Source organism: Cydia fagiglandana, chromosome 14 (genome assembly GCF_963556715.1).
Source record: "Cydia fagiglandana chromosome 14, ilCydFagi1.1, whole genome shotgun sequence".
Lineage (NCBI taxonomy): Eukaryota > Metazoa > Arthropoda > Insecta > Lepidoptera > Tortricidae > Cydia > Cydia fagiglandana.
Window position 1 is genome coordinate 19,553,907 of NC_085945.1, and position 27,370 is coordinate 19,581,276.

At 43.3% G+C, this 27,370-nt stretch overlaps 3 protein-coding genes across 3 annotated transcripts in view; 2 read left to right on the top strand and 1 right to left on the bottom strand.

The window, feature by feature from the left end:
• Positions 1-333: 333 nt before the first annotated feature.
• On the bottom strand, positions 334-10,858 carry LOC134670960 (lysoplasmalogenase TMEM86A). Its single transcript, XM_063528783.1, has 3 exons — positions 10,669-10,858; positions 4,960-5,162; positions 334-2,303 (listed from the first exon to the last, which is right to left on the bottom strand). The coding sequence occupies exons 1-3, from the start codon at positions 10,687-10,689 to the stop codon at positions 1,802-1,804; spliced, it is 726 nt and encodes a 241-aa protein (XP_063384853.1). The 5' UTR covers positions 10,690-10,858; the 3' UTR covers positions 334-1,801.
• A 1,391-nt stretch (positions 10,859-12,249) lies between these two features.
• Positions 12,250-17,896, top strand: LOC134670961 (zinc finger protein 330 homolog). Its single transcript, XM_063528785.1, has 7 exons — positions 12,250-12,476; positions 12,603-12,753; positions 14,218-14,329; positions 15,219-15,338; positions 15,744-15,905; positions 16,194-16,292; positions 17,730-17,896. The coding sequence occupies exons 1-7, from the start codon at positions 12,334-12,336 to the stop codon at positions 17,858-17,860; spliced, it is 918 nt and encodes a 305-aa protein (XP_063384855.1). The 5' UTR covers positions 12,250-12,333; the 3' UTR covers positions 17,861-17,896.
• A 1,577-nt stretch (positions 17,897-19,473) lies between these two features.
• Positions 19,474-27,370, top strand: part of LOC134670483 (rho GTPase-activating protein 26) — a 72,650-nt gene continuing 64,753 nt past the window's right edge. Inside the window, exon 1 of the mRNA XM_063528308.1 lies at positions 19,474-19,918. Within this exon, the coding sequence (XP_063384378.1) occupies positions 19,759-19,918 (160 nt within the window). The 5' untranslated portion in view covers positions 19,474-19,758. The remainder of the gene's footprint in view (positions 19,919-27,370) is intronic.

The following is a 27,370-nucleotide window of genomic DNA, read 5'->3' on the forward strand; positions in this document are numbered from 1 at the left end:
GAGTGAGATTATTATGATTACGAGACAGTCTATATAGATAAAGTTAGCTTACGTCTAGGGCAGGCGGGCTGAGGGCTACAGTAACTACATTTGGCCGCGCCGCCGCCGTGGAAGGGTCGCGGCGGCGCCTCGCGCTCCGACACACTACGACACATCGGTACTCTACATCGCACATGTATCAATTGGGGAAGAATTCCCAAAAATTTGGATAAGGGTCTCCCCAGATATATCGACGCGCATTCGGCAAAAACCGATAGGAAAAAGCTTTATGTCCACGCAATAAGAGCGAAGAAGCCGACGACGCGTCGGCCGGCGCCGGCCGATGCGAGCCGAGCTGAACGACGACTTTTTCGCTCTTATTGCGCAGACATAAAGCTTTTTTCCATCGGATTTTGCCGATTCCGCGTTGACATATTTGGGGGAACCCTAAGCTCCCGGTAAATTTTGACATTTCCTTAAGGTCAATTTGGGGTATAAGATAAGACCGTATGCAAGTTATTTATTTCTTTGTTATCGCTTCTAACTGTTGCGTTTGTACACGCACTCCACTTATGGAAAGACTGTTTAGACTGAGCCTGAGCGACTTCCTACGTTCTTGCCCTATTACCAACAGAAACTATGGCGGTCTTCTCCACATTGACCTTAATTCTTATGAAGTTTTACAAAAGAATTATCCAAATTTTTGTAAAGTTTCGCAACTTACAGACTACAGAGTCTAGGTACATTCCTACACAAAGATTGGGAACAACGCTCGTGGCGAGCTCGTTCATTATGCGCCCAGGTCCAACACTCAACAGATCACTACTTTCACGACGGAACATAGTTAACAACACTTATTACTTTTTTACTTAACAGAGCTACCTGAAAAATGCTAAAATCCACCGCCTTGAGATTTCAGCTGGCACTAGGAGTGAATATCCATTTTTCCTATGTTTCATAAACTTAATAATTTCTAAAGGAATTCCCTTTCGCATATTGTGCTTTCGAATAGTGTGGCTAACATCTAATTGTAATCAAATGTAATCAAATGCATACAAAGGCTTACAAGGTGCCCACACATTTCAAAAAATAAGTAGGTAACTATTAGACAATTTTTTAAACTCGACATCTATATATGAAATTTGACATTTCAGCTACCTGAAATATGCTAAAATCCACCGCCTTGAGAACTGGCACTAGCTAGGAGTGAATGTCCATTTCAGTTTCATAAACTTATGACGTTTATAATGACACCGTTAGCTTAGACGGACTTTATTTCCATCGTCCTCCATATTGGTAACTGACACTTTGTAAACCTTATTGCCATGGCATAAGGTCCACGATGACCTTGTTAAATGTTGTTAGACTTAAATACAAAATATATTAAAGGTAAAGAGGATTAAAACATCCAATAAGAGCCGAGCACATATCACAGACCGGTCGCCGTCCCGTCGACGGACGCTTACATCTACCCACACCATGGCCTCTCAGTAGATTGGTTATTTTTTGCTATATTAATTCCGTCCGTATTTTGTAATGAATATAAGGCTTCTGTGGTACATACCAAGCTAAATGTTGCATACAGAGCTTATCCCCCTGTGATAGATGGAACTCTTGATTGCACAGTTTTAGAATAAAATCAATTGATTATTACATAATATAGAGGCAGATAACACAGGCGGTCTTATTGCAGGCTTTAGGGATTATCTGATAAAATGTCTCAAAGTAGGATCGGAAGATGGCTGACTTCTATGAAAGCTTTAAAAATAACCAGGCTACTGATATTAGGACCAACGCTCCATAACATACGCGGAAGAGAAGTTTATTGTGCGGAGAGCGGGAGGGGGGGCGGGGGCGGCAGCAGCGCGCTCAGAGCCAGCCCCAGCTGCCCCAGGTAGTACGTCGACATCACCAGCACCCGCCGGTGCGGCAGCGGGCCGCGGAACAGAGAGTAACCGAGCAACGCGTCAGACAGGACAAACAGTAACGCGCCAGCGGGCGCCGCGTACGACCGCGCACACGTGCTCTCGGGCAGCGTCCGCAGCGCTCTCCAAGCCATGCTCACCAGCAGTATCGCGTACAGCGGCACGGGCACGGCCAGCGCCGGCGGCGGCGTCACCGCGGCGCAGTACGCCGCCGCGCCGCCGTACAGCAGCAGCCCGGCGCGCCGCCTGGGCGCGCGCGCGCGGAAGGCGCACATGTAGGCCACGTGCGCGAGAGCGAAGGCCGCCATGCCGGCGGCGAAGTGCTGCTCCCACACCAGCAGGGCGTCGCCCAGGGCCGAGAGCGCCAGCCCGAGGGCGATGAGCCGCGCGTAACGCCGTCTGCGAACGACCGATAACGGTTAAAACAAATATCGGCAACTATCCACTGCATCACCACTTTTGAACACAGCAATGATATCACGAAGATACGAACTCTTTGCCTTCTCTCTTTAAATATATTATTCTCTTTAAATTGTACATCTTACGTTTGTCCGCTGGTGAAATGTGCAAGAGATCTACAATTCTATATCTTTATTCTGTCCTCTATCAGCCAAAAAATGATTACTCTAAACTCTTAAGGCCCACTTACACCATTCCGCTAACCCGGGATTAATCACTTAAACCTAATGTCAAATTGTACTGTTAACCATGGTAACGCCAGGTTTAACCGGTTAACCCCGGGTTAGTGGAATCGTGCAAATGGGCCTTAATCGATTATAAACTAATTTGGAAATCCAGCCAAAGGGCCCATCACAAACCGCTTTGTTAGTTCATCTATTTTCTCTCTATCGCTCGAATGGGCTTGTGTGATACATGCAGATACCGAAATTTCTATTTTTGCGGTAGGCTCCGTTGCTTTACCTATAATTAGTTTTTACAAAAAAATTCAACCTTTTGTCTAAACCAGTTCGAAACCGGTTTACTTGCTAACTGATTGCCAATCATCAAAATCTACATTATCGATAGTCCAAGACAAACACCAATCAGTTTAATAACCCTCTCATAATCGTTATCTCGAGATAAGAATGAACTTGACACTGACGAGGTGAAGGCGGTCGTCCAAAACAAAGGCAGGCTGCGCCCTCTCGCCCTTCCAGGGAAACTGCGTAAGTTTGTTAAGTAGCAAACGGATAGATAGCGTAGCAAAACAATAAGCGTTGTTTGTCGATGACTCGATGGAATCCAGAGATAAGCTTCAAGTGCGCAATAGGGTTACGAGTGTTTACTCACACGATTATTTAGGCCTCAAGGGCTCTTTCACAAGTCAATAAAGCATTTACAGTGATTCTTAATTTCGTTATGCGATATAACGAAACGTATTATAGAGACATATAGATACTTAGCAGCATGTAGCGTCATCGTCCAACCTGTTAATCTACACGACTTGAATATCATAAGTCATAAGAGTTTATCCACACTCCCCACAGTCGTATCAACATTCATTTATGTTGGAACTATCGGAAGCGGTCGGCAACAGACCACGTCAATCCACACGGTTCACATATATATGTTAACTGGTCTCTATCCTGGCTGGAGTCTAATAGAGATTGGTAACAATAACAAATGCAATATGAAGTAAAATTAAGAGGCGGGATCCTGTACGGGGTACGGTGACTACGGTGTGATGAAACTTATGAATGAACGCGAATATTTATCCTTGATGTGTGGAATGCCTATAATAATATATAACTAACCCTTTATTTAGGCTATAATTATTCATTGGTTCACCCATAGCGTATCTACATACATGGCGGTAGCACCGCTAGGTATATAAATAATGTACATTGCTTGCTCCACTTGGCGTGTGCAAGTGTTCAGCGTCACGACCGTACCTACCTACGGTAAGTAAACCCTTTAAATTGGCTTATGTAAGCCGGCGACCGGACGCCTTACCTTGCTAGTAAGAAATAGCCGATCTGATATGGCACAAGTACACGATACGAGCTAACGAGGCAAGGAACGCAAGAGGGCGGCCTGATTTCAAACCGATTGGCGATTCGTTTGATGTCAGAAGTTAAGACCTTTACAGGCTGCTATTAAGCTAAGCGGGGGAGCGATTATATGCTAGTAGCTAATCAGAACTTCATCAAATTGTTCAAAGAGCTTAGCGAGTGCATCACACACCCGCTAAATAATTAAACCCGTTAACCAATTTGTGCTAGTCAAGTAGTGACTAAACGTTTAATACAATTCGATTAGCTTGGCCTACTTCGTGCATGTTACGAGTAGGTAGTGGCCCATTTCTCAAGTTATCCGGCTCAGTAGAAATTTGGCTCGCGTGCCAAATAAATAAAATATATGCGTTATATAAAATCGGATAAAATGGTACAACGCGATAAGCAACGCAAAGTATGGAGGATACTCTATTTATACTAAATATATTAAGCGCCACTTGCACCCTCCCACTAACAGTAACCCATCAGAGTTAACCGTTAAAGGTTAACTGGAAGAGATCCCTTAAAGGGTTAAGTTCGCCTTTGTACTAATGACGAATGTTATTTTTCCTGTTTTGTTTTGATTTTTGTACAATAAAGTGTTTTACTACTTAACGGTGTCAAATTGTATTGGTAACCATGGTAACTCCAGGTTTAACCGGTTAACCCCGGGTTAGTGTGATGGTGCAAGCGGTGCTAAGTGCCTATCCGGTATTGCCATTCGTCCGTGAACCAACCAACCAACACGCTCGGATGCCTGGGCGTTGGACTCATTAGGTAGTATACCTAAGGTACTAGTCTGGGAATGGGTAAGGGTAGAATATGTTTATGTTTGTATCGTTTACAGTAGGAGGATTGTCTTTGACAGTATTAGGTAATACATGTTAGTTTCAATACTACAAAGACGTTTTGCTTTGAGATGTCAGGCTTTTGTGGGCCAGATGAGATATGAGATAGAAAACTGTAATTGGGTTAAGTTAATGTTATCTTTATATGAACTTTATGTTCTTGTTGTATTTCTACAGATTCAGCAGCTGGATTTGTATACCGGGAATACGCACCTCTCCTTGTCATGGTCGGGGTCAGGGTCGGCGGCCTGCGGGGGCCGCGGTTGTAGCAGCAGCACGGCGGCGAGCAGGCACAGCACGGGCGCGCACTTGGCGGCCGCGGCGCCGGCGCTGGGCGCTCCGCTCGCCGCCAAGAAGTACACGCACACGCACTTGAAGAACGGCACCAGCCCGCCGCCCACGCCCACACGCTTCACCTGCAACCACCCGCTGCCCTCAACATTCACATTGTCTCCTACAGTGTACAAGCAACAACACTCCTCTGCACAGCGGTGTTTGGAAAATTTTCAAAATGGCGGCGACGTGCACCTCGCGCCTAAGGTATACCCACTACCCAGGTACAGACGTACGGTTTTAAAATGTCGGAATCCACTTTGGAGATTACCTGCCGATGAATGGCATTGTTTTCTTTTGTTGAACCAAACCGCTAATTACGTGTGCAAAATAAAACAAAATATTCCATACAGCGAATACAACAAAATATTCCATACAGATAACAACTTTACCGCTTAAAGAATAGAGTTAGAATTACAATAGCAAGTAGTGCAAGTAGGTACTAATACACTACTGTACTACTTGTTGTTTATTTCAGAATCTATGGGTTTTAAGTGAATATTGTGTATGGCGAAACTAAAGCTTATATATAGATATAGCTTACCGAGCAAATACGATGGAAAACAATTATGCATCTCTATTAGCCTTTGAAATTTAACTGGAAAAACAACTGATTGTGATTAGACTCTGATAATAATTTTGCAACAATAATACTTACTTAATGATGAATGTTTTTTGTGTTTGGTTCATATCAATCAGAGGTGCTCTGTGTGTGTATGTGGCTAATAATGTAGGTAACACATACATACACAGTGCCCCAACACCAGAGCACTCATTAATGGCAGTTTGAGACAGAGTAATAACTAAACGCACAGAAAAATTACGGGCTGATTGAAACACGGACATGGGTGTGGTTGTGGCTTGTCAGTGCACCTACTTACTACTCCTAACATTAACATGCATACAATACATGTTATTAGTTTATTACAAGTAGAATAAACGGGACACCTCAAAAGACGGTACCCTTATAGGATACCTTATAAAACTCGTGCGATGACAGGAAAATCTATTAGAAATCATTATATAAGCTTAGACCCTACCTTACACAAAATGTTCGCGAACGCTTGTCAGATGCGCTAGTTTTATCCCAACTAGTTTAGGACGTTGTATGTGTGCCTTGCATAAGAAAAATAACAGTACGATGCGAGCGATTCAACGTGTAACTACTTAATTAGTTCATGCATATTACGTTTCTGTCAAGATATCCCTCGCCGCTCACATAATTGGCCTTACCTTAATAAAGGCCTGTGCACACCGGCTGCGTGTGCGTGACGTGCACGTGCGCGTGCGGCGTTGTAGTATACAGATCCTTATGAGAGACGGCACACCGCTTGCGTGACGTGTGCGTGTGCGGCTCCAACATTTTAGCGCACACAAACGCGCACGTCACGCACACGTCACGCACACGCAAGCCGGTGTGGCTCGGCCTTAAAGCGGCTTACCTGAATATGTCACACAGACGAATGCGGCAATGGTATCAATATTTCAGTAATTGACACGTTTTATACAGTTACTGCTGTTTGCGGGCGACCGCTCCTTTGGTCATCTTCGAGGTTAGTTTTACCCCTTTAAATTTCACTAAACCATCTAAAAACTGTTACTCGGGATGGAACGGAGTCCCCCTATGCTGTTTGTAAAATTGTTATAAACTTAGTTGTTCAGTTAAACCAAACAAAATACAATAGCACGCAAAATTTTTGAATAAATGTCTTTTATTTATTATTTAAGGTATTTATTAAATGTGCAGTCAAGTGTGAGTCGGATTTAATAACTGAGTTTTTGATCCGACCCCTACGCCCGAATGGTCATTTATTGCCTATTTTCTTGAATAGCTTCGTAACTGTTTATTCTAAAATTATAAAAATTGAATTTCTTACCATGAGCTCTTTCATTTGATATGGGCTTGTGCACAAATCACGCGAGGTTCGATAGGGGGAGAGGGGGTCACGAAAAAATCACGATAGATCACGTTGGGGGAGGGGGGTATAAGGAAACCTCACGTGTATTTTTCTACAGTGGACGAAACTAAGAAAAAAAACCCACCACATGAGTAGATACTTTTTCCTGGTTTCGTTAAAAATAAATCTTCACTCTGCACTTCAAAATAGCGAGTCTATTTAACGAAAATAGAAAAATAATAAGATTTTCTATGTACAATACTATTTATCTTATAATTCGGTAGAATGAAAAAATGCACGTGAGGTTGTGGGGGGGGGCGAGGGGGGCAGCCAAAAACCTCACCAAGTATCACCAAGGGGGAGGGGGGGTCAAAAAGTAGCCGAAAACACCTCGCGTGATTTGTGCACAACCCTATGTATTTATAATAACTGAATTTTTAATCACCTGCAATAATATGTTACTCTTCGAAGGCCGCGAAAATATGTGACACACTATATATGGGTCTGATACAAATAAGGTTGTGTCAGATATGTTCTTCTTCTTCTTCTTCTTTATTAGGGGCTATATAAGGCTCCAAAGCCTATGTATCACTGCGACCATTCCTGATCTATTGTGATCGCCACCTACTACAACTCTCGATCCAACCCTGCAACTTCAAATAGCTGCAGGATCTTTTTGGTTTCGAGAGACTTTACCTCCTCCGGGCGTAATATGTGTCCGCCCAAGATTAGGTCACGAGTACGCATTAGGCAAGGGCACTCTGTGAGGATGTGTAAGGGCGTCTCCTCTGCCTCCATGCAGAGTCTGCACCGCCCTATGTCACGTTTCCCCATGGTGTGCATGTGCTTATTTAGGCCGCAGTGCCCGGTAAGCACCCTTACCAAGTTGCGCAGTTGGTTCCTAGACAGCGCTAAGGCGTTCGAGGACGCCTTTTTGCTGAAGGCCTTGATAAGCGCTTTGGAATGGTTCAAACCTATTGTTTCTCTCCAGAGTTGAATGGTTTTGTAGTGACAGTAGGTCTTTAGGGTGAGCCGCGTTAGGCTTTTGGGGATACCACAAAAGGGCTCAGGACTGTAGTTCTTCCCCTTAGCCCCTGCTCGCGCGAGTTCGTCGGCCTTCTCGTTTCCTACGACACCCGCATGCCCCGGGACCCAACGTAGAACAACCTTGTTCCTGGCTCCAAGGTTGTTCAATAGTTGCCTGCAGTTCTCAACCAGCCTCGATGTGGTGACATCGGAGGTTAGGGCTAGGAGTGCCGCCTGGCTATCCGAATGGATATAGATAGTATGGTTGCCGTAGTTGCTTTGCAGATTGATTGACGCACATTCCAGAATGGCGTATACCTCTGCCTGGAATATAGAGCAAAAACGTCCTAGGTTTAAGCTGATACTTTTCCTAGGCGCTTCACCGTATAATCCGCAGCCTACTTCAGATCCGGATTTGGAGCCATCAGTGTACCACCTCAGGCTTCCTTCTTTCCACTTGATTTGACTGTTTGACCAGTCCTCCCGTTTGGGGATTTCCACTGAGTAAAGTTTGAGTGGACAAAATTTGGGTGACATAGTGTCGGATGGCATCCCAAGAACAGGAATATCGTACACTGATTCCTTAAACAGTCTCAGAGTTTGCGATAACCAATTACCTCTCCTCGCGCCCGCTATTCTAAGCATACTAGATCTCGCCTCCAATTCTAGATGTAAGTGGAGGGGCGGTAGATTTAGTATGGCTTCTAGGGCTGCCGTCGGGGAGGATGACATGGCCCCAGTGACGATGACACAGGCAGTTCTTTGAAGGCTGCCAAGCTTCATCACTGTTACCTTCTGCGTCGTTTTCCTGTACCATGCTACAGAGGCGTAAGACACTATCGGCCTCACTATGGATGTGTACAGCCATAAGGCAATTTTGGGTTTTAGACCCCATCTGTTGCCTGCTAAACGACAGCATATTGCCAAGGCTGATCTGGCCTTTTGTATGGTTCCGTCCACATGTTTGTTCCAGGTCAGTTTCTGGTCCAGTGTTACCCCCAGATATTTGACCTCTGTTGAGAACGGAATAGTTTTACCATTCATGACAAGAGGTTTAAGTTTGTCCAGTTTCCTCTTGTTCGTGAATGGTACTATAATTGTCTTATCTGCATTGATAGACAATTCATTCTCTCCGCACCATGTATTTATGGTGTTGAGAGCCCTCTGCATAAGGTCTGATAAAGTACTTTGGCAGTTGCCCCTCACCGTCACAACAAGGTCGTCTGCGTACCCCTGAGTGTCGATTCGGAGTTCCGCCATCTTGTGCAGAAGTCCATCCACCGCGAGAGTCCAGAGCAAGGGAGATAGGACACCTCCCTGCGGGCAGCCTCTCACAGTGGCCACTTCGAGTGTAGTGTTAAGCAAGTCTAGCCTAACCACTCTGCTTGAGAGCATGCTTTGCACCCAGCGGACAGTGGTGGAATCCACCTCCTTGGCCCTAAGCCCTTCCACCAGTGTCCGAATGGGTGTATTATCAAAGGCGCCCTCAATATCTAAGAAGGCCGACATGGCTATGTCCTTGTCTTCCAAGGCCCTTTCCACTCTGTCAACTAGCTCCAGCAAGGCAGTCTCTGTAGACCTGCCCCTGCGGTAAGCATGTTGGCTGTCGTGTATGGGTTTTCTCAGAAGACAGCTCTCCCTGATATACTTATCGATTACCTTTTCCAAGGTTTTAAGGAGGAACGAGGAAAGGCTGATCGGTCTGAAGGACTTGGCTAAAGCGTAATCCTTCCTCCCAGCCTTTGGTATAAATAATACCTTGACCTTGTTCCACTGTTCTGGCAAGTGTCCCCAGGCATAACTAGCTCTGAAGATTCTAACCAAATGCGGGATTAGGACTTCAGCTCCTCGCTGCATTAGCACAGGGCTTACTCCGTCAGATATGTTTGCGGCCTTTGTTGTCTAACATATCATTGCAGGTGAGTGGACAAACGTTTATAAGTCAACTTTCACTCAAAGGTTAACGAATTATAGTTCGTTTTTTTTTAGCATTAGAAAGAACTTGAAAGAAGATAAGCGATATTGGCATGTCTTTTAATTGAAAAACGCTTTTTAAAAATCAATAACTATTACTTATGAAAGCAGAAGAATACAAATGATCGTATGAGATTCATAATTGTTACATATTTGCCGTAACTTATTTTTAAAATGTGTTTTTCAATTAAAAGACACATCAAGATTGTTTACCTAATTTCTAATGCTAAAAAAAACGAACTATAGGTGTATCATTATTCTACTTTCCCATACAACATTTATAGAATATGTCTCATATAGTTTATGGAGGTTTCTATAAAAACCTAATTAGAAGTCCCACATTACTTTTGAAGTATGTGCAAGTATATAACATACACATGTGCATGCACTTAGATACATATAGAACTTAGTATAATCTCTGAATTGAAGCCAAAAATTGCAGAAATAATTATTTGCCATTTACAAAGTCGTAGACACCTTGCGTTGCGGATCAGTGCCGCTGCCGCTCTGTCGTTGTCCAAGGAAGGTCGCATAAAATGTTGCTCGGCCCAAAGATTGCACTACGAGCGAACCATTCACGACCCACACTGCGTACATCAGTGTACACTACACGTTTATTATTTAATACTGAAGCCTACTTTCAAGAGCGGCACGATCAATAATACTGTGTATTCTGTTAGCTGCAACTCACCAAATCAGAGGGCGAAAACATGGCTCGTGCCTCGAGTAACTTGTTTAGAAGAGCAGCGAAACTGCCCACTGCCGGCGTCGTAGCGCGCCGTCCGCTGGTTAGCGAATAGCGCCTCCCCGCGAAGCACCGACACTAAAAATAACAATGTTTGTTTTGATTGATTCTTCCGTTGACAGACCCTCGGCGGGTGCGCGAAGCGCGAACGTAGACAACAACGATTATCCTCCCACGTTGAAAAATCCCTCCATTATTGAAGTTTCGTATGTTTACGAAGTCATTGCAAATTGGTAGCTTAACATGATAACGTTCCGATGTCTACTTACGAAACGTCATGCTTGCACGCTTGTACTATGTCGATAAATGTTGATCATATATAAAATTTTGTATCAAAACAGGCGTTATTTATAGAGAATCACTTATTACTTATTAACTTTTAATAGTTTACCATAAGAACAAGATATATTTATGTGTTGAAAAAGAATGCTTTTGAACGTAACTTGACAACTCAAAATCTTTGGTTGACACTCCTTTCAACGCACATGTTGACGATGATCACTTGTATTTTTTTTTTTTTCTAGCCTACTTGGTGTCCCACTGCAGGGCAAAGGCCTCCCCTCGTTTTTTCCACTCGACCCTGTCATCGGCATTTTCCCACCATTTGGGGTAGAATGTGTCCAAGTCGTCCCGCTTGTATTAATGCTGATAATTATGTTATAATGTTCTAGAAAAGACAAAATTTTATAAAAATATATTTGGCTTTAAAAAACTAAAATTTAATTATTATCAAATTTGTTCGTTTCTTTCATAGACATAATATATATATATATATAGACGGTGTCTCAGCGAGCTGTCACTGTTGCCACTTTTGTTTAGTGTACGATTAACAATGAGGCCCACGTTGCTGTAGCCATGTCGATAAAGTCATATCGATAAACTATCGACATTTCTTGCAATTTTAATTTTACTTCAAAGGCTTAACGATACCTAAAATGACCAAAAACGCTTTTATTCTTTATTGTGGTTATCAGATCACAATTTTATAGTCACGCCCCAGCAGGGAACCAAGGGAAAGTTCAGATATTTAATTAAAATACATAAATACCTCCTAAAATAGGTGTTCCGCAATAATTGAATTATATTATTATATTATAATATATTCATTATCCATTAGCATTTCAATTATGTTTATGTTTAACGAAGATATTGAAGCTTCAATTAATCGCTATTTCGTTCCGCTGTGTAGCGTTTATCGACATATAACATGATTAAAATCGACTTTTGACATCCCTAAAAGAGCACACATATACGCTTTTACGCACACATACACAGCCTGGGCGCATCAAGAAAGGCAACACTTGATTTGAAGTCCACCTTGTCAACAGTATGGTTGTCCTTTTTTGACAAACGGCATTTTAAAAGAGCGAGGAGAGAGAAATGATACTAGTAGCTGCGTCGTGAAAGAGAACAGAAAAGGTTGGGCCCTTGGTTTCTTTTTTCGAACACGCTTCGTATTACGCAATTTTTTTTGACAGCAGTCATCTGTTGCGCTGTCGCTGTCATGTGAACTGTCAAAAAATCGTCGCCGTCGTTGCGTTGCTCGGCGGTCGTCGACATCTCATTAAATTTTGTATTTTAAGGCACTCCTTGATAGACCGATTAGTAGCAATGCCGAAAAAGAAGAAAACGGGACAGCGCAAGAAGGCGGAGAAGCAGAAGCAACGGCAGAAAGAGATCCGCAACGCGCGCGACCACGTCGACCTGGCGCAGCACCCTTGCAACGGGCCCATGGAGTGCGACAAGTGTCAGAAGTGAGCATCATACTTTTATTTTGCTTACTTATGCTTCTGCTCTCTCATTTGTGCTAGTTTGTTGATGAAACAATCACACTTACCATTCTTTATTTCTCGTAAGCTTAAGTGCTGAGTGTTTTGCAGAAAGCAGAAGAGTCGCGCGTTCTGCTACTTCTGTGCGGCAGTACAGCGGCTGCCGGTGTGCGCGCACTGCGGCAAGGGCAAGTGCATGGCCAAGGCGGGCGACTGTGTTGTCCGCCACCCTGGGGTCTATGTCACAGGGCTCGCCATGGTGGTCTGTATACTGTTCATTTATTCTTAAAACTGTCAAAGATAAAGTATAATACATCATCAAATTTTTTTTTTTTTGAGATTTGAACTTATTACACATTGTATACTGTGTAATAAGTTTTTGGTACAAGCTTTTATTGCTGACTGTACTTTTCTTTCCACAGACAACTAATACTTGTCAAGACAATTCTTAAAATCTCAAACTTGATAGGGTATTTGACTGTATTTAAAAATAAATTATTTTACACCATTCATGAAATAAAGCACCAGAAGATATGACAGTTCGAAAAGAGAATCTGATTTGACTAGTAGTCAAATACCATAGTAGGTTGCATTGTTTTATCACAGTTCCTATGGCCACCTCCTATTTTTGAGTAAATTATATGCACCCATATGTGACCCATATTTTTACACTCTACTGTACATACAATGCAAGTAAAAGCTTGTAAAATTGTCTTATTTTCTACCCAGAATCCTAACCTAACACTTTAATGTTAATATTATCTTTTATTCATCATTTTTCTTAGGCTAGGTTTTTATAATATGTATATAAAAGTAAAATATAAAAACACTTACAAAACAATAAAAAAATTATTATTTGTATGTCTTTTCCATATCTCGGGACCATGGGGTCCCGGACCTTTGGGAGGCGTACGTGGGGCCGAAGCGAACAGCGCAGAGGCCCTTTAAGACACTTTAATCTAAAATCAAGGGATACACATGGCGGATACCATCCCCGAACGCACAATGTGATACATCCGGAGATGGTCCCCGCCAGGTGCAGACTATTGCAGTGCAGCACTTTTGTGCTGCGATGGGAACTAAGGTCATGGGCTATAGATTTGAAAGTTGGATGGACTGGATAATGGGCTATGGGAGAGACTAGCGGACACCTGCCGTGGCAATCAGTCTCAAAATTGTATAAGACAGGTGGTGACTCGCCAACTCATTGAGTGGGCCCCGCAATGGCCGCACGCACAGTGCGACAACAGGGCAACACTTTGGAGCGGCTGTGAGGTTGTCGAGAGGTGAGTCTGCGGTAGCCAGATCCCGGTAATCCGTTCAAGGGCCGCCGGCGTTATGACATTTTACACTTCCAACCTGGAGCATAGGTCCCGCTCTTGCGACTCCACTCTGGCCGGCCAATCAAGGCAAGCACAGAGGTGAGGGCCAGATGACAGGGCCCTCTGGAATAGGGGTCCGCGGTGTCGCCACTCACCGTCAGCTCGCCACAAGCTGCCCCCGCGGGGTTATTATTATTATTATTATATGTAAATGCACAGGCAGCTTAAAGCTGATACGTGCACAATGCACATCAATGTCCACTTGTATTTTGTAGTCTACGAAAATGAATATGAAATGAATATGATTATAATTAACATCATTATTGTAATGGATGCTAGCAATGCATACATAACCTACATTATCACTTCTCTTGAGAAACTGCAATGGGAACTACATATTTCAGGGTGCAATCTGCGATTTCTGTGAGGCGTGGGTGTGCCACGGGCGCAAGTGCCTCACGGCCCACGCCTGCACCTGCCCGCTGACTGATGCAGTCTGTCTCGAGTGTGAGCGAGGTAAATACAAGACATCATCTAGACTCGCGGCAGCAAGTCAAGCCAAGTTCAAAAGAAGAGAACTGGCGACGCAGCGGCCGTGTGTTACACGAACCATTTGGAGCCACTTTTGGCTCCTATGTAACTCAAAATCTATTAAACATTTAGGCTAAATAGAACCTCAAATTTCATGAATATAGCTCAACTGGTTATTAAGAATTTAAGATACATACATCTAAAAATCGGGATTTTTCTTTCTCACTGACTTAGGTACTGACTCACGTACTGACTGTCTCATCTAACATCAAAAACCTCCAGAAAATTCCAGAAGACCTTACTAGTTGAAATTCAGTATCCAGCTGGGCAATGGTGTGGTTACGAAACTTTGATAAAGAAACAGTTTTTTATTTATGCACTAAGCGCCTATCGAATTTGTAATAGCAAAAATAAAATTTAGTTTTGAAATTAACTATGATGAATATTAATATTTTCTGTACAAGAAGTAATGATATCAAAAACATAAATGTGAAATGAGAGCCAAGTTCAATATTAAAAAAAATTAGGTATGGGTCATTGTTGCCTTCGCCGAAAAAAGAATTGGGTTCTATAAGGGTGCCAAGTTCTAGTTCGCTTGGGATGTAATTAAGTAGAACAAGTTCAGAAATGCTCATTGAACACCCACATTTTAGAACATTAGACATCCTTCTCTGCTACTCCTACTGAAAGTTCCATGAGTGCATCTCGTTCGGTCATTTGGCCCCTCCCCCATGTCCTCTATATTATTGTACCTCTATGGTTTTATCCATCTATCTATTTATCTTTGGGTCGAGTCAAAAGTAAGCTAAAAGCAGTCGGTGAGGTTACGAAGGTGTGTGTGGAAACAACTATAACAATAACAATAACGTTGCAGGCGTGTGGGAGCACGGCGGGCGCGTGTTCCGCTGCTGCTTCTGCGAGGGCTTCCTGTGCGAGGACGACCAGTTCGAGCACCAGGCCTCCTGCCAGGTGCTCGAGGCCGAGACCTACAAGTGTCAGTACACCTACATACATCCACTCACTCTATTGCATCGCCACTTTACAAATGAACTTTTTGGTCGATTGACGCCGTATGCTGGGTTTAGCTTCACATTGTAAGAGAAGACAAGAATTTTATTGTTTTACATAACTATGAACTTGATTGTACAGAGCGTACTGCGTCTTATTAGACTGAGGGCCGATACGGGCGGACTGCGACCCGACTGCAATAGCATAAAAGTAATAACTGTAGTAATAATAGTCGCAGTCGCCTTGCAGGCCGTCCGTACCGGCCCGAAGAGGATGTGTCACTTATTGACCCAAAAATAATAAAAGTAGTTCATGTGAAGTTTTTTTCGCGAAAATGCGAATTATTTATTTGCATAGACCAAAAATGATAAATGAGATGTCGGTGTTCCAGGTCAATCGTGCAACCGGCTGGGGCAGTACTCGTGCCTGCGCTGCAAGACGTGCTTCTGCGACGAGCACGTGCGCCGCCGCGGCGCCGCGCCCAAGAAGGGCCCGCCGCCCTGCCCCAAGTGCGCCTACCCCACGCAGCTCACCGCCGACCTCAGCATGTCCAGTCTGTACCTACTTACTTTATACTTGCTCTATTTCACACTAGACGGCGCTGTTCTGTATACTGCCTACTAGCGCCCTTATCACTTTTCTACAGTGCTTTTCTTTTTATGAAAACCATTATGAGAAAACGGGAGTAATCGCAATGAGGCCTAGCTTCCCGCTGGAGGGTCAGATGGTAGTCGCTTTCGTGAAACTAGTACTCATGAAAATTCTTCGCAGCAAAATGCCGCGACAAGGCGTACGTGATAATATGATTGATGATAATATATATAGTGTGTTTGTGTTGCAGCGCGCTCACACCGCTACGGACGACAGGGCACGGCGGCGGCGGACGACGACGACGACGACGCCGGCTACGGCGGCTACTCAGGTTACGGCCAGGCTGCAGGTACCAGTGTGTGTGTGTGTGTGTGTGTGTTGTGCGGTCACACCGCTACGGACGACAGGGCACGGCGGCGGCGGACGACGACGACGACGACGCCGGCTACGGCGGCTACTCAGGTTACGGCCAGGCTGCAGGTACCAGTGTGTGTGTGTGTGTGTGTGTGTGTGTTGTGCGGTCACACCGCTACGGACGACAGGGCACGGCGGCGGCGGACGACGACGACGACGACGCCGGCTACGGCGGCTACTCAGGTTACGGCCAGGCTGCAGGTACCTGTGTGTGTGTGTGTGTGTTGTGCGGTCACACCGCTACGGACGACAGGACACGGCGGCGGCGGACGACGACGACGACGACGCCGGCTACGGCGGCTACTCAGGTTACGGCCAGGCTGCAGGTACCAGTGTGTGTGTGTGTGTGTGTGTGTTGTGCGGTCACACCGCTACGGACGACAGGGCACGGCGGCGGCGGACGACGACGACGACGACGCCGACGCCGGCTACGGCGGCTTCTCAGGTTACGGCCAGGCTGCAGGTACCAGTGTGTGTGTGTGTGTGTGTGTGTGTGTGTGTGTGTGTTGTGCGGTCACACCGCTACGGACGACAGGGCACGGCGGCGGCGGACGACGACGACGACGACGCCGGCTACGGCGGCTACTCAGGTTACGGCCAGGCTGCAGGTACCAGTGTGTGTGTGTGTGTGTGTGTGTGTGTGTGTGTGTGTGTGTGTGTGTGTGTGTGTGTGTGTGTGTGTGTGTGTGTGTTGTGCGGTCACATCGCTACGGACGACAGGGCACGGCGGCGGCGGACGACGACGACGACGACGCCGGCTACGGCGGCTACTCAGGTTACGGCCAGGCTGCAGGTACCAGTGTGTGTGTGTGTGTGTTGTGCGGTCACACCGCTACGGACGACAGGGCACGGCGGCGGCGGACGACGACGCCGCCGCCGCCGGCTACGGCGGTTACTCGGGTTACGGCCAGGCTGCAGGTACCAGTGTGTGTGTGTCTGCGTGTGTTGTGTGTTGTTACCGCGTGACTGCTTAAGTAAGGACGCTGAGCACGAACAATTTAGTACATTGACCCGCCTCTTCGTATCTCTCGCACGCGCAGTATATATTGCTGTCCCGCTCGCACAGTAGCATTGACGGCCACCATGTCCGCATGGGCGGAACAGCAATATACTCGTAATTATATGTAGAGATGAGAAATGGCGGGTCAATGTACGTAATTCGTCGTGCTATAAGATTCTATTATTTCATTTTTATGCGTACCTATGGTATTGTGCTTATTTATCATACACACAAAAATCAAATAAAAGCATCTTATATTGACGCCATCTATTTTTAACTGTTTCATATCTTATATCATTAATTCATTAGCAGTTTACATATAAAATGTTGTTCACTCTGTAACAATGGCTTAACTATAATGAATATTTCCAGGCGGCTACGGCGGCGGCTCGGGCGACGACTACGACGACTCGGAGTCGGACGACGACGACGACGATGATGACGACGACGAGTCCGAGGAGGAGTCGGAGGAGGAGGCAGCTGCGGCTCCGGCCAAAACATAACTGCAATACACTAATAAATATACTTATTTTTTGCTATATTTTAACGGGTTTTATTTGTTGTGTTATTTCTGAAGAACTACGGGTAAAGCCACCTAGAAAATTCGGAGGTTCGAATAATAGAGATTGACGACAAAAGTGTGTGTGCTAGTGGCAGCTCCGTCGCACGACTGGAGTTTACTCCACGAACGACTATAAAATATGTAAGAAATATGTAGATGTAAGATCCTAACTCCGCAAATTAACAGATGTTATTTGTTAACAGTGAATAAAGTGTTTCCATTATGGAAGGTAGAGGTAGCTTACTTCTACACTCCATAGTTTCCATTTGGTTTCCATGCAGCCGTTGCTTTATTTATATACTTACCTTTTGGGCTAAAGGGTGCGATAGTGCGATTTACTCCGAGGATACCACTTTTAGACTGGCATGTGCTGGCATGATAGAGTCTGGCTACTGAAATATTACCCAAAGTTTTGGCGGGAAATTCAAAAAATCTTGGGCTGGTCACACTGTGTGTAGTAGGATTTATAGTTTTGATACTAGAAAATATTTTTGATTTTCCGTGCACACGTAAGGTACCTGATAAAATAAGTTAAATATACGTTGACGTGCACTCAAAGTCAGCTCACATAATTTATACCACTATTTAAAGTACAGTTAACGACAAACACATAAGTTTACGGTCCAATGTTTAGATTTTATTGATATTTTCTAGAACTTCTAGTTTATCCGTTTTTTTTTACACACTTGTTTCAGGTATTAATAAATGCACGTACTTAATCAAAGTTATAGGGAAATGTTAGAAATAGTACTTAAAGTATCAAAATATTATTAGAGCACCAACCTACTAAATTATTTACGACTTGTAAACATTGCAGTTTTTCGTTAATAATCGCTTCACGTCGACTTCGCACATTGTCTTAATTATTTAAGAGCTTAAATAATAGTTTGCGGACCACACTCGGCATAGTCATTATTAATATTATTTAAGTGTTATTTAAAATAAACGCCTTATAAACCGCAAACAATTTGAATGAATGACATAAATTGACAACAGACTTTTAACTTTTTTTAAAAGCATAGACAATTGGTGATGCAACAAGGAAATATTTGTCAACAAAATTTGGCTAGCCAGACTCTATATAAAAAGCGCCACCGCCATCATGTCAATAGTGGTAAATTAAAAAAAATGCCCTGGAATGAAAATACTGGCCTCACGAATTGGTATTCTTGCGTCCGCACCTCATTTTATCGGTAATACTGGTCAATATCGGCGGTTGAATTCGGCGAGCCAAATTGGTATTTGCGTCCGCACCTCCTGGTTCGGTCGGGCAATCGAATCAGATTGGCAAAAAATTGACTAATCTGGATACGCCTTAAATACACATGTATCCCAAAGTTGTCAAGCGGACCCCAGGCTCTCATGAGCCGTGGCGAAATGACGGGATAACGCTAGGAAGAAGAAAGTATCCCAAAGAGAATAATATCACTATATGCTATGTATCCATTTGTGTCATTCAAACGCGCGTTTTTACAGCGCTCGTGCGAATGAGGCCTTAATGTGGAATGGTAGAATTTAGAAATTTTATTTTTGAACGCAGTAGTAGATTTCTTGATCCGATCCCGATCCATTGTTAGTGTGGCAACACCGTCAAAGTCCATTTGACAGATAAGCAGCTATTTATCGAAAAATATTGTTCCTGGATTTATATCAATTTTGATATTCTATATTGTAGTGTTCGTGTTAGTGTCGTCATCATCATATCGAAGTGATTCCGTCCTAGTGTGTTAGTGTAGAAGCGCGATGTCGAGTCGCTGGGGCGCGCGGTGAAAGTGCAGTGCGAGTGTGGACGCGAAGGAGTGTTACTTGTGTCGGGACGGGCGGGAGAACAGCATCAGCATGGGCGTGGGTCTGGTGCCGCTGGAGTTCACGGAGTGCCTGGCGGACAGCCCGCACTTCCGCGAGAACCTGCTGCGCCACGAGAAGGAGCTGGAGCGGACCTCGCAGCAGGTCAAGCGCCTCATCAAGGAGGTCAAGGATGTGGTCCATGCCGCCAAGCGTGAGTACCTACCTACATCTGCCACGCCACGCCACGCCCCTAGTCGGTCGCCCTTACATCACTAGGGTTAGTTATGCCGCACTATGGCTTCCTTGGTCCTTGAAGCATCATACATCTTATACTCTGTAAATTTATTGTTTATTAAAAAAAAACAAAATCTAGTTCAAATATAATGGCGATATGATGGGTCTAATGTTGCCTCAAATCTACTTGATATCTTTAGTTCTGTGTTTACTGCCCAGCAATGTACAGTAACTTGCTTATCAAAATGACAATGAGATTAGTTATTAGCTTTATTGGGGACATTGAACAGACATTATTTGTCGCGGCACACACCAGACAGGCATTGTTTGATATCAGGTTACTTTATCATGGCCTAAGCTTGTCCTCAAATAGATATTATTATTACTACATTTACAAAAAATTAAGGAATGAATATGTAATATCTGCAAAAATAAAATAGATAGTTGTGCAAATGTTATGTTTTGAGAACACAAATTGTCTTACATTGTCAACAGAATGGTGTTGGCATTGACAAGAAACTATCTTAGATTTCCTCACATAAGCCTGCTCATTGTGCGTTCATACTAAATATACGAAAGGACATTATTATACTGTTTGGTAAATAAATTATCCGCTTTAAATTTCCTTATCCTTAATGAGGATTGTGTTGAATAATAATTTTCTGTAATTATGTGAGTTTAAGTTTTCCTGTAGCATATTGATCAACAACTGATATAAACAAACCTTAAACAAGCCATGTGACTGTGTGTATTGAAGGTATTGAGCACCCCATTGAGCACGCTGTGACGGAGGCTGCCCTTGGCTGTGCTCCGCTGGCTGCGTGCCATATTGTCTGCACTACACACATGCAAACCATTGTTATTGCTATTGCTATCATTCTCCATAAAATTACCTTCAAAGTAACTGTAGTATAATTTATTGTTATTAAAACAAAGATTTAACATAGTTTTAGAACATTCAGTCTAAAAGAATTTTAACCCTTCTGTTGCCTAACTGCATATTTCCAAGATATGAAAGTTGTGTTGATACCATCACAAAATTTGTTTCTTCCAAGAATTGGCAAAATAACTATCATTTTCAAATTCAATAACCAGCACTTGACAGGATTCCTGATTAAATGGTACTAAATATTGTTAATTGTGTAGCATGGTTGAGTAAGCATGCAAGCCATGCCATGTCAGGTATGTCCTAATGACAACATTTGTAGCATGAGCGACTTTCCTAATGAGAGCACGCAGCGCCGTCAACTAGCACCGTGACACGCCACTTGACAAAAGCTGCTATTAAACAACTGCTGTATAACTGTACTTTACAACTTTCTGCGCAAGAATGTTTACCAACATTTTCTACAACATTGAATACTGATAATTGCATAATTGAGGTAGATAAATGTTATCAATTGTAAAGGTGCAATCTTATCTATAATATGTGGCATTTATCAATTTACCAATAGCTACACAAGTTCTGCAGTTGATTTTGTAATCAGTATATCAAGGTCATTGTAACTTTATTGGACTTTTTTAAATTATTCCTTTCAAATTTTTTTTCGCAGGAACTATTGACTTTGTATTATATTTACCAAAGTGTTTTCTATGATATGCAGCCTAAGAATGCCAGAATAATTTTTGTATGTACCTAGTTGTCCAGAGGGCCTACTCTGAATATCGAAAATTTCATTCCAGAGAGGCAGATAACAAAATTTAGATTTCTATACATTCTTATTTAAATTTACTTGTAAATGTGCTGGCATTTGTACCTATTGTTCAGAACGTCTCAAGTTTGAACTTGACAACATGAAGTAGTAGAGTATTGCCTCGGATTCATTGTGTGGTTGTGGTGCGCAGGCGATGAGTAATGGCCGCCATTTGCCAGCTTTTTGTTATCTCACAAGTACACTAAGTAGGTGTCGCGAGTAGGCTCCATAACATCGTCGAAACCGACCCGACCGACGCGACGTGAACTTTATTGCAACGACCTAAGGCCCACTGCTGATCAGTCCAGTGTTGCTGTTAGTAACATTGACGGCACATTTATGTGACCGATCTTGAATCGTATTGCCGAGAAGTAAGGTTACATGCGCGGCGTGGCGTGGGCCGCGGGCCGAGGCTCGTCGATGACCGAGGCTGAGTCAGTCTTTAGCGTTATCGTCTGTTATCAGCGCGACATCGGCACCTGTACACTCGGAGTAGACAGAGGGATGGAGTAGTGTATAGAATGGCGAGCATGTATCTAAGTGCCCGGTTTTCGTTGAATTCGTCGCGTAAGTTCAGACTTGAATGCCCACTGCTCAGCCACAAAGCCACGACTCACTCGTCTAACTCGCCTCAGCCTTATAGCAAATTTCATCGAAATCGTTATAGAGCCGTTTCCGAGAAGCCCGAAATATTGTATGAATAAATATGTATACACACAAGACATAAGCAATACGAGTACAGTTGTGTAAAAATATGGGTGTAGTTATCATACTCAAAAATATGTCCCATAGCTCTTACCGCCGCCCCGGCTTCGCACACCTAAGCCTTCCTCAAGAATGGATGTCCCATTGATGGGTAAAAAACGCATGAAAATCCATTCTGTAGTTTTTGAGTTTATCGCAAACATACATACACACAAACATACAGACGCGGCGGGGGACTTTGTGTAAGTTGTATGTACCCATATTTGTACACTTGTCTGTACATTAAATCATACACATTTCCGCCGCGTTTACGCGTTTCTCCGGCGCGGCGCGGCGCGGCGCGGGCGCCGATCACCGCATAATTTCCGATGAGTAGGCAATCAGCTCACGACGTGCTAATTGCGATTTCGCTTATCGAGACATGTTTACTGCACAGTGCACATTCATATATTATGTCCCTTCAGCGAGCTGATAGCTCAAAACATAGTGGCAGAAATTCAACTATACTCGAGAGCAATAAAAATAGGTGCGTTGGAATGGAATCCACAGAAAATGTTAATAAGTACCTTATTATTGTATTCTCTGGAAGTTTCCAATAAACAAATTTGGATAAAGTTCTCAGGTATCACCTGTATCACTAATCGCATGCACTCGTGGCTCTGCGTACATTTTCTTATTACAAGCTTGCATTGTTACCTATGTTTGTACGGATCAAATCTTGCAAGTCAAATTTGACCCACTTTCCGGTTTCCGATGAAGCTGAAAATTAGCATACGTGTGTAAGTCAGGTGACATTGCAATATGTATTACGGTACTAAGGAGCTGATGTGATGATGGAGATAGGAGGTGGCCATAGGAACTCTGTGATAAAACAACGCAACCTAATTGTGTTTGGGGTTTTTAGAATTGTCTCGATGAGTATTAGTTATTTGTGAAAAAAAAGTACAGTCAGCGACAGCTTGTACAAAAAGAAAATTTTTGCTAAAAACTTATTATAATATTGTGCGAAATGAGTGCGTGCAAAAGAGATTCCACTCTCTTATTTTACGGCTCCACATTTAAGAGAGTGTCAGAAATTTTCGAGAACTTCGTTGGGCAAGATATGAAACCGGGTTCTGAAGCGAATGTACCTTTTAGCACTTTGTCATAGTAACGTGTAACTGTAAAATTATGTATTTATATTGAAAATACCGACATAGAAATACAAAGTATTAAGATATATTGAAAACAAAGTCCTCGACTTTTGCGACGTGCAATACGAACCAATTTCCACACAAGAATGACTCTGTGGTCCAAACCAAAATAAGCAGACACGTTACGATATGCAATATTACTTCATTAAATTTACATAATTATTTTTTAAGAGCGCTCTTACAAGAAAAGTCGAAATAATGCAAAATTGATGATACTAGTCGACGAAATTCAGGACTTTGTGCTCATTATTAGAAACAATGAGTACTTGTTCCAGTAAAAGCGTCTTCTTATCTTTTTAAATATCGTTGTAAATATTAGAAAAAGGACTTATTAAATTAGTAATGAATTTTTTTCTGATGGTCGTTTCCGAAAAACCCCGTGAAGCACTGAACGGCAAGCTCTTATTTGGAAATGTTGAGAAGTTTACTCTGCTAAACCTGGCTATTTTGTGTTACTAATACCCTGTACTTTAGGCATATCAAACGATATTTTTCCTACATACCTTTGAGAAAGAGGAAATCAAAGTAAAACGAACTAATTTTCTCTCCGAAACAAGTGTCAATTTCTACGTAAATCTACTTAATATCGAAGTCATTTTCATACTTAAGCAATCTGCAACGTTTGCTTATACTGTTGGTATACATAAGTGTTTATGAAATTCTACTATAATTTTTTGGCAATTTTTTGAAAACTACTCTATATTACCGATGACGCGCGCTCGCCAGCTCAGTGCCGCGGCAGAGCTTGTACAGGCAGGACGTGTGTCGGTCGGCTCCGCACATTTTCAACGGCGACGACGAGGTTTTTTATCATTGTGTGCGGCGGGCGCCGTGTAAAACGCTATACTGTGTGCGTGTAAACCGCAACGAGAAACTTTGATCCTAGCACTGTTTTTATAGTATTATAATTTATAATGGTACAGTTTAATAAACTACCGGACAGGATTAAAAATATTTGAAACGACCTGACATTCTATATGTATTTATTTGACTCAAGATAGTACTCGGGGTCTGATGATGGAGCCGGAAGGTGGTCACCGGTACCAATCAACCATGCAACTAAACCACTTCGTGTTTAGGCTCGTTTTATTCGTCTCAACAAGATCTTTGACACAAGATAGTACTCAGGGTCTGATGATGGAGCCGGAAGGTGGTCACCGGTACCAATCAACCATGCAACTAAACCACTTCGTGTTTGGGCTCGTTTGATTCGTCTCAACAAGATCTTTGACACAAGATAGTACTCAGGGTCTGATGATGGAGCCGGAAGGTGGTCACCGGTACCAATCAACCATGCAACTAAACCACTTCGTGTTTGGGCTCGTTTGATTCGGCTCAACAAGATCTTTGACTTAAGATAGTACTCAGGGTCTGATGATGGAGCCGGAAGGTGGTCACCAGTACCAATCAACCATGCAACTAAACCACTTCGTGTTTAGGCTCGTTTTATTCGTCTCAACAAGATCTTTGACACAAGATAGTACTCAGGGTCTGATGATGGAGCCGGAAGGTGGTCACCGGTACCAATCAACCATGCAACTAAACCACTTCGTGTTTGGGCTCGTTTGATTCGTCTCAACAAGATGTCTGATGATGGAGCCGGAAGGTGGTCACCGGTACCAATCAACCATGCAACTAAACCACTTCGTGTTTGGGCTCGTTTTATTCGTCTCAACAAGATCTTTGACACAAGATAGTACTCAGGGTCTGATGATGGAGCCGGAATGTGGTCACCGGTACTAATCAACCATGCAACTCAACCACTTCGTGTTTGGGCTCGTTTGATTCGTCTTAACAAGATCTTTGGCACAAGATAGTACTCAGGGTCTGATGATGGAGCCGGAAGGTGGTCACCGGTACCAATCAACCATGCAACTAAACCACTTCGTGTTTAGGCTCGTTTTATTCGTCTTAACAAGATCTTTGACACAAAATAGTACTCAGGGTCTGATGATGGAGCCGGAAGGTGGTCACCGGTACCAATCAACCATGCAACTAAACCACTTCGTGTTTGGGCTCGTTTGATTCGTCTCAACAAGATCTTTGACACAAGATAGTACTCAGGGTCTGATGATGGAGCCGGAAGGTGGTCACCGGTACCAATCAACCATGCAACTAAACCACTTCGTGTTTAGGCTCGTTTTATTCGTCTCAACAAGATCTTTGACACAAGATAGTACTCAGGGTCTGATGATGGAGCCGGAAGGTGGTCACCGGTACCAATCAACCGTGCAACGAAACCACTTCGTGTTTAGGCTCGTTTTATTCGTCTCAACAAGATCTTTGACACAAGATAGTACTCAGGGTCTGATGATGGAGCCGGAAGGTGGTCACCGGTACCAATCAACCGTGCACGAAACCACTTCGTGTTTAGGCTCGTTTTATTCGTCTCAACAAGATCTTTGACACAAGATAGTACTCAGGGTCTGATGATGGAGCCGGAAGGTGGTCACCGGTACCAATCAACCATGCAACTAAACCTCTTCGTGTTTGGGCTCGTTTGATTAGTCTCAACAAGATCTTTGACACTGAAGATACACAAGGTTTGATTATGGAGCCGAAAGGTGGCCACGGGTACCAGTCTATCATGTAACTGAACCACTTCGTGTTTAGGCACGTTTTATTCGTCTCAACAAGATCTTTGACACAAGATAGTACTCAGGATCTGATGATGGAGCTCAAAGGTGGCGACGGGTACCTGTCTATCATGCAGTGTTGGCATCAATCTGAACTAAATCAATCCGGATTGATCAATCGAATTGACGCGTCAATCCGAATTGATCAATTCGAATTGATTTAATTCTGATTGACGCGTCAATCCGATTGAATCAATTGGAATTAACGCATCAATCCTCAATTTGGATTAAATCAATTCTCAATCTAGATTAACCTAGGGTCCCTTTCCCTTCCCTAAGATTAGTTTTCAAAGGTGTCCTTTTTAGGGACTTACTTACTGGACTTAAAGTCGATATCTGAGGTTCCCAGAGGTTCGAAAACATGTTCCTGATGTCAATATTGACTGATGTCCCTTTTAGGGACATTTTTCGAAATTGGCCAATTACGTTCATATTCGTAATCGATGTCGACCATAGGTCCCGAAAAATGTTTCTGACGTCAGTATTGAAGGATGTCCCTTCCATGTCGGGACATTTTTTTAAATTGATCGTTGGCACTTTAAAACGATATCTGAGATTTCCAAAGGTTCCGTAACATGTTTCCGACGGCAATACAGACGGAGTTTCCTTTTTTTCTGGACATTTATGGGACATTACTTCCAATTAACCGATTGCGTTCAAAATCGATATCTGAGGTGCCCAAAGGTTTCGAAACATGTTTCTGACGGCAATACCGAGAAATGACCTTTTTTCAGCAGGGTGGCGTAATGCAGGTAGTAAAGTAAGTACGCGGCTAAAGTGTAGAATCTAAATATTGCCGTTGAAACCATATTTTGCACCTCAGCTATCGATTTTGAATGCAATCAGTCACTTTCAAAGAATGTCACTAAAATGTCCCAAAACAGGACACCTTTCAATATTGCAGTTGAAAAAATGTTTAGAAACCTCTGTTTACCTCAGATATCGATTTTAAACGCAATCGGGTAATTTCTAGAAATGTCCCAAAAAAGGACATCTCTCAATATTTCCCTCGGAAACAAGTTTCGAAACCTTTGGGCACCTCAGATATCGATTTTGAACGCTATCGGTTAATTTCAAGGAAAGTCCCGAAAATGTTCCAAAAAGGACATCCTTCATATAGCCGTCGGAAACATGTTTCGGAACCTTTGGTAAACTCAGACACCGCTTTTGAACGCATTTGGTCAGTTTCACAAAAATGGCC

Bases quoted from the DNA above. Each gene is read 5' to 3' on its own strand.
- LOC134670960 (XM_063528783.1), bottom strand. From the start codon at position 10,689: ATGTTTTCGCCCTCTGATTTG. The intron at 5,163-10,668 runs GTGAGTTGCAGC...GGGTGGTTGCAG, and splicing joins TGTTTTCGCCCTCTGATTTG to GTGAAGCGTGTGGGCGTGGG. The intron at 2,304-4,959 runs GTGCGTATTCCC...GGTCGTTCGCAG, and splicing joins CCCGACCATGACAAGGAGAG to ACGGCGTTACGCGCGGCTCA.
- LOC134670961 (XM_063528785.1), top strand. From the start codon at position 12,334: ATGCCGAAAAAGAAGAAAACGGGACAGCGCAAGAAGGCGGAGAAGCAG. The intron at 15,339-15,743 runs GTCAGTACACCT...TCGGTGTTCCAG, and splicing joins CGAGGCCGAGACCTACAAGT to GTCAATCGTGCAACCGGCTG. The intron at 16,293-17,729 runs GTACCAGTGTGT...GAATATTTCCAG, and splicing joins AGGTTACGGCCAGGCTGCAG to GCGGCTACGGCGGCGGCTCG.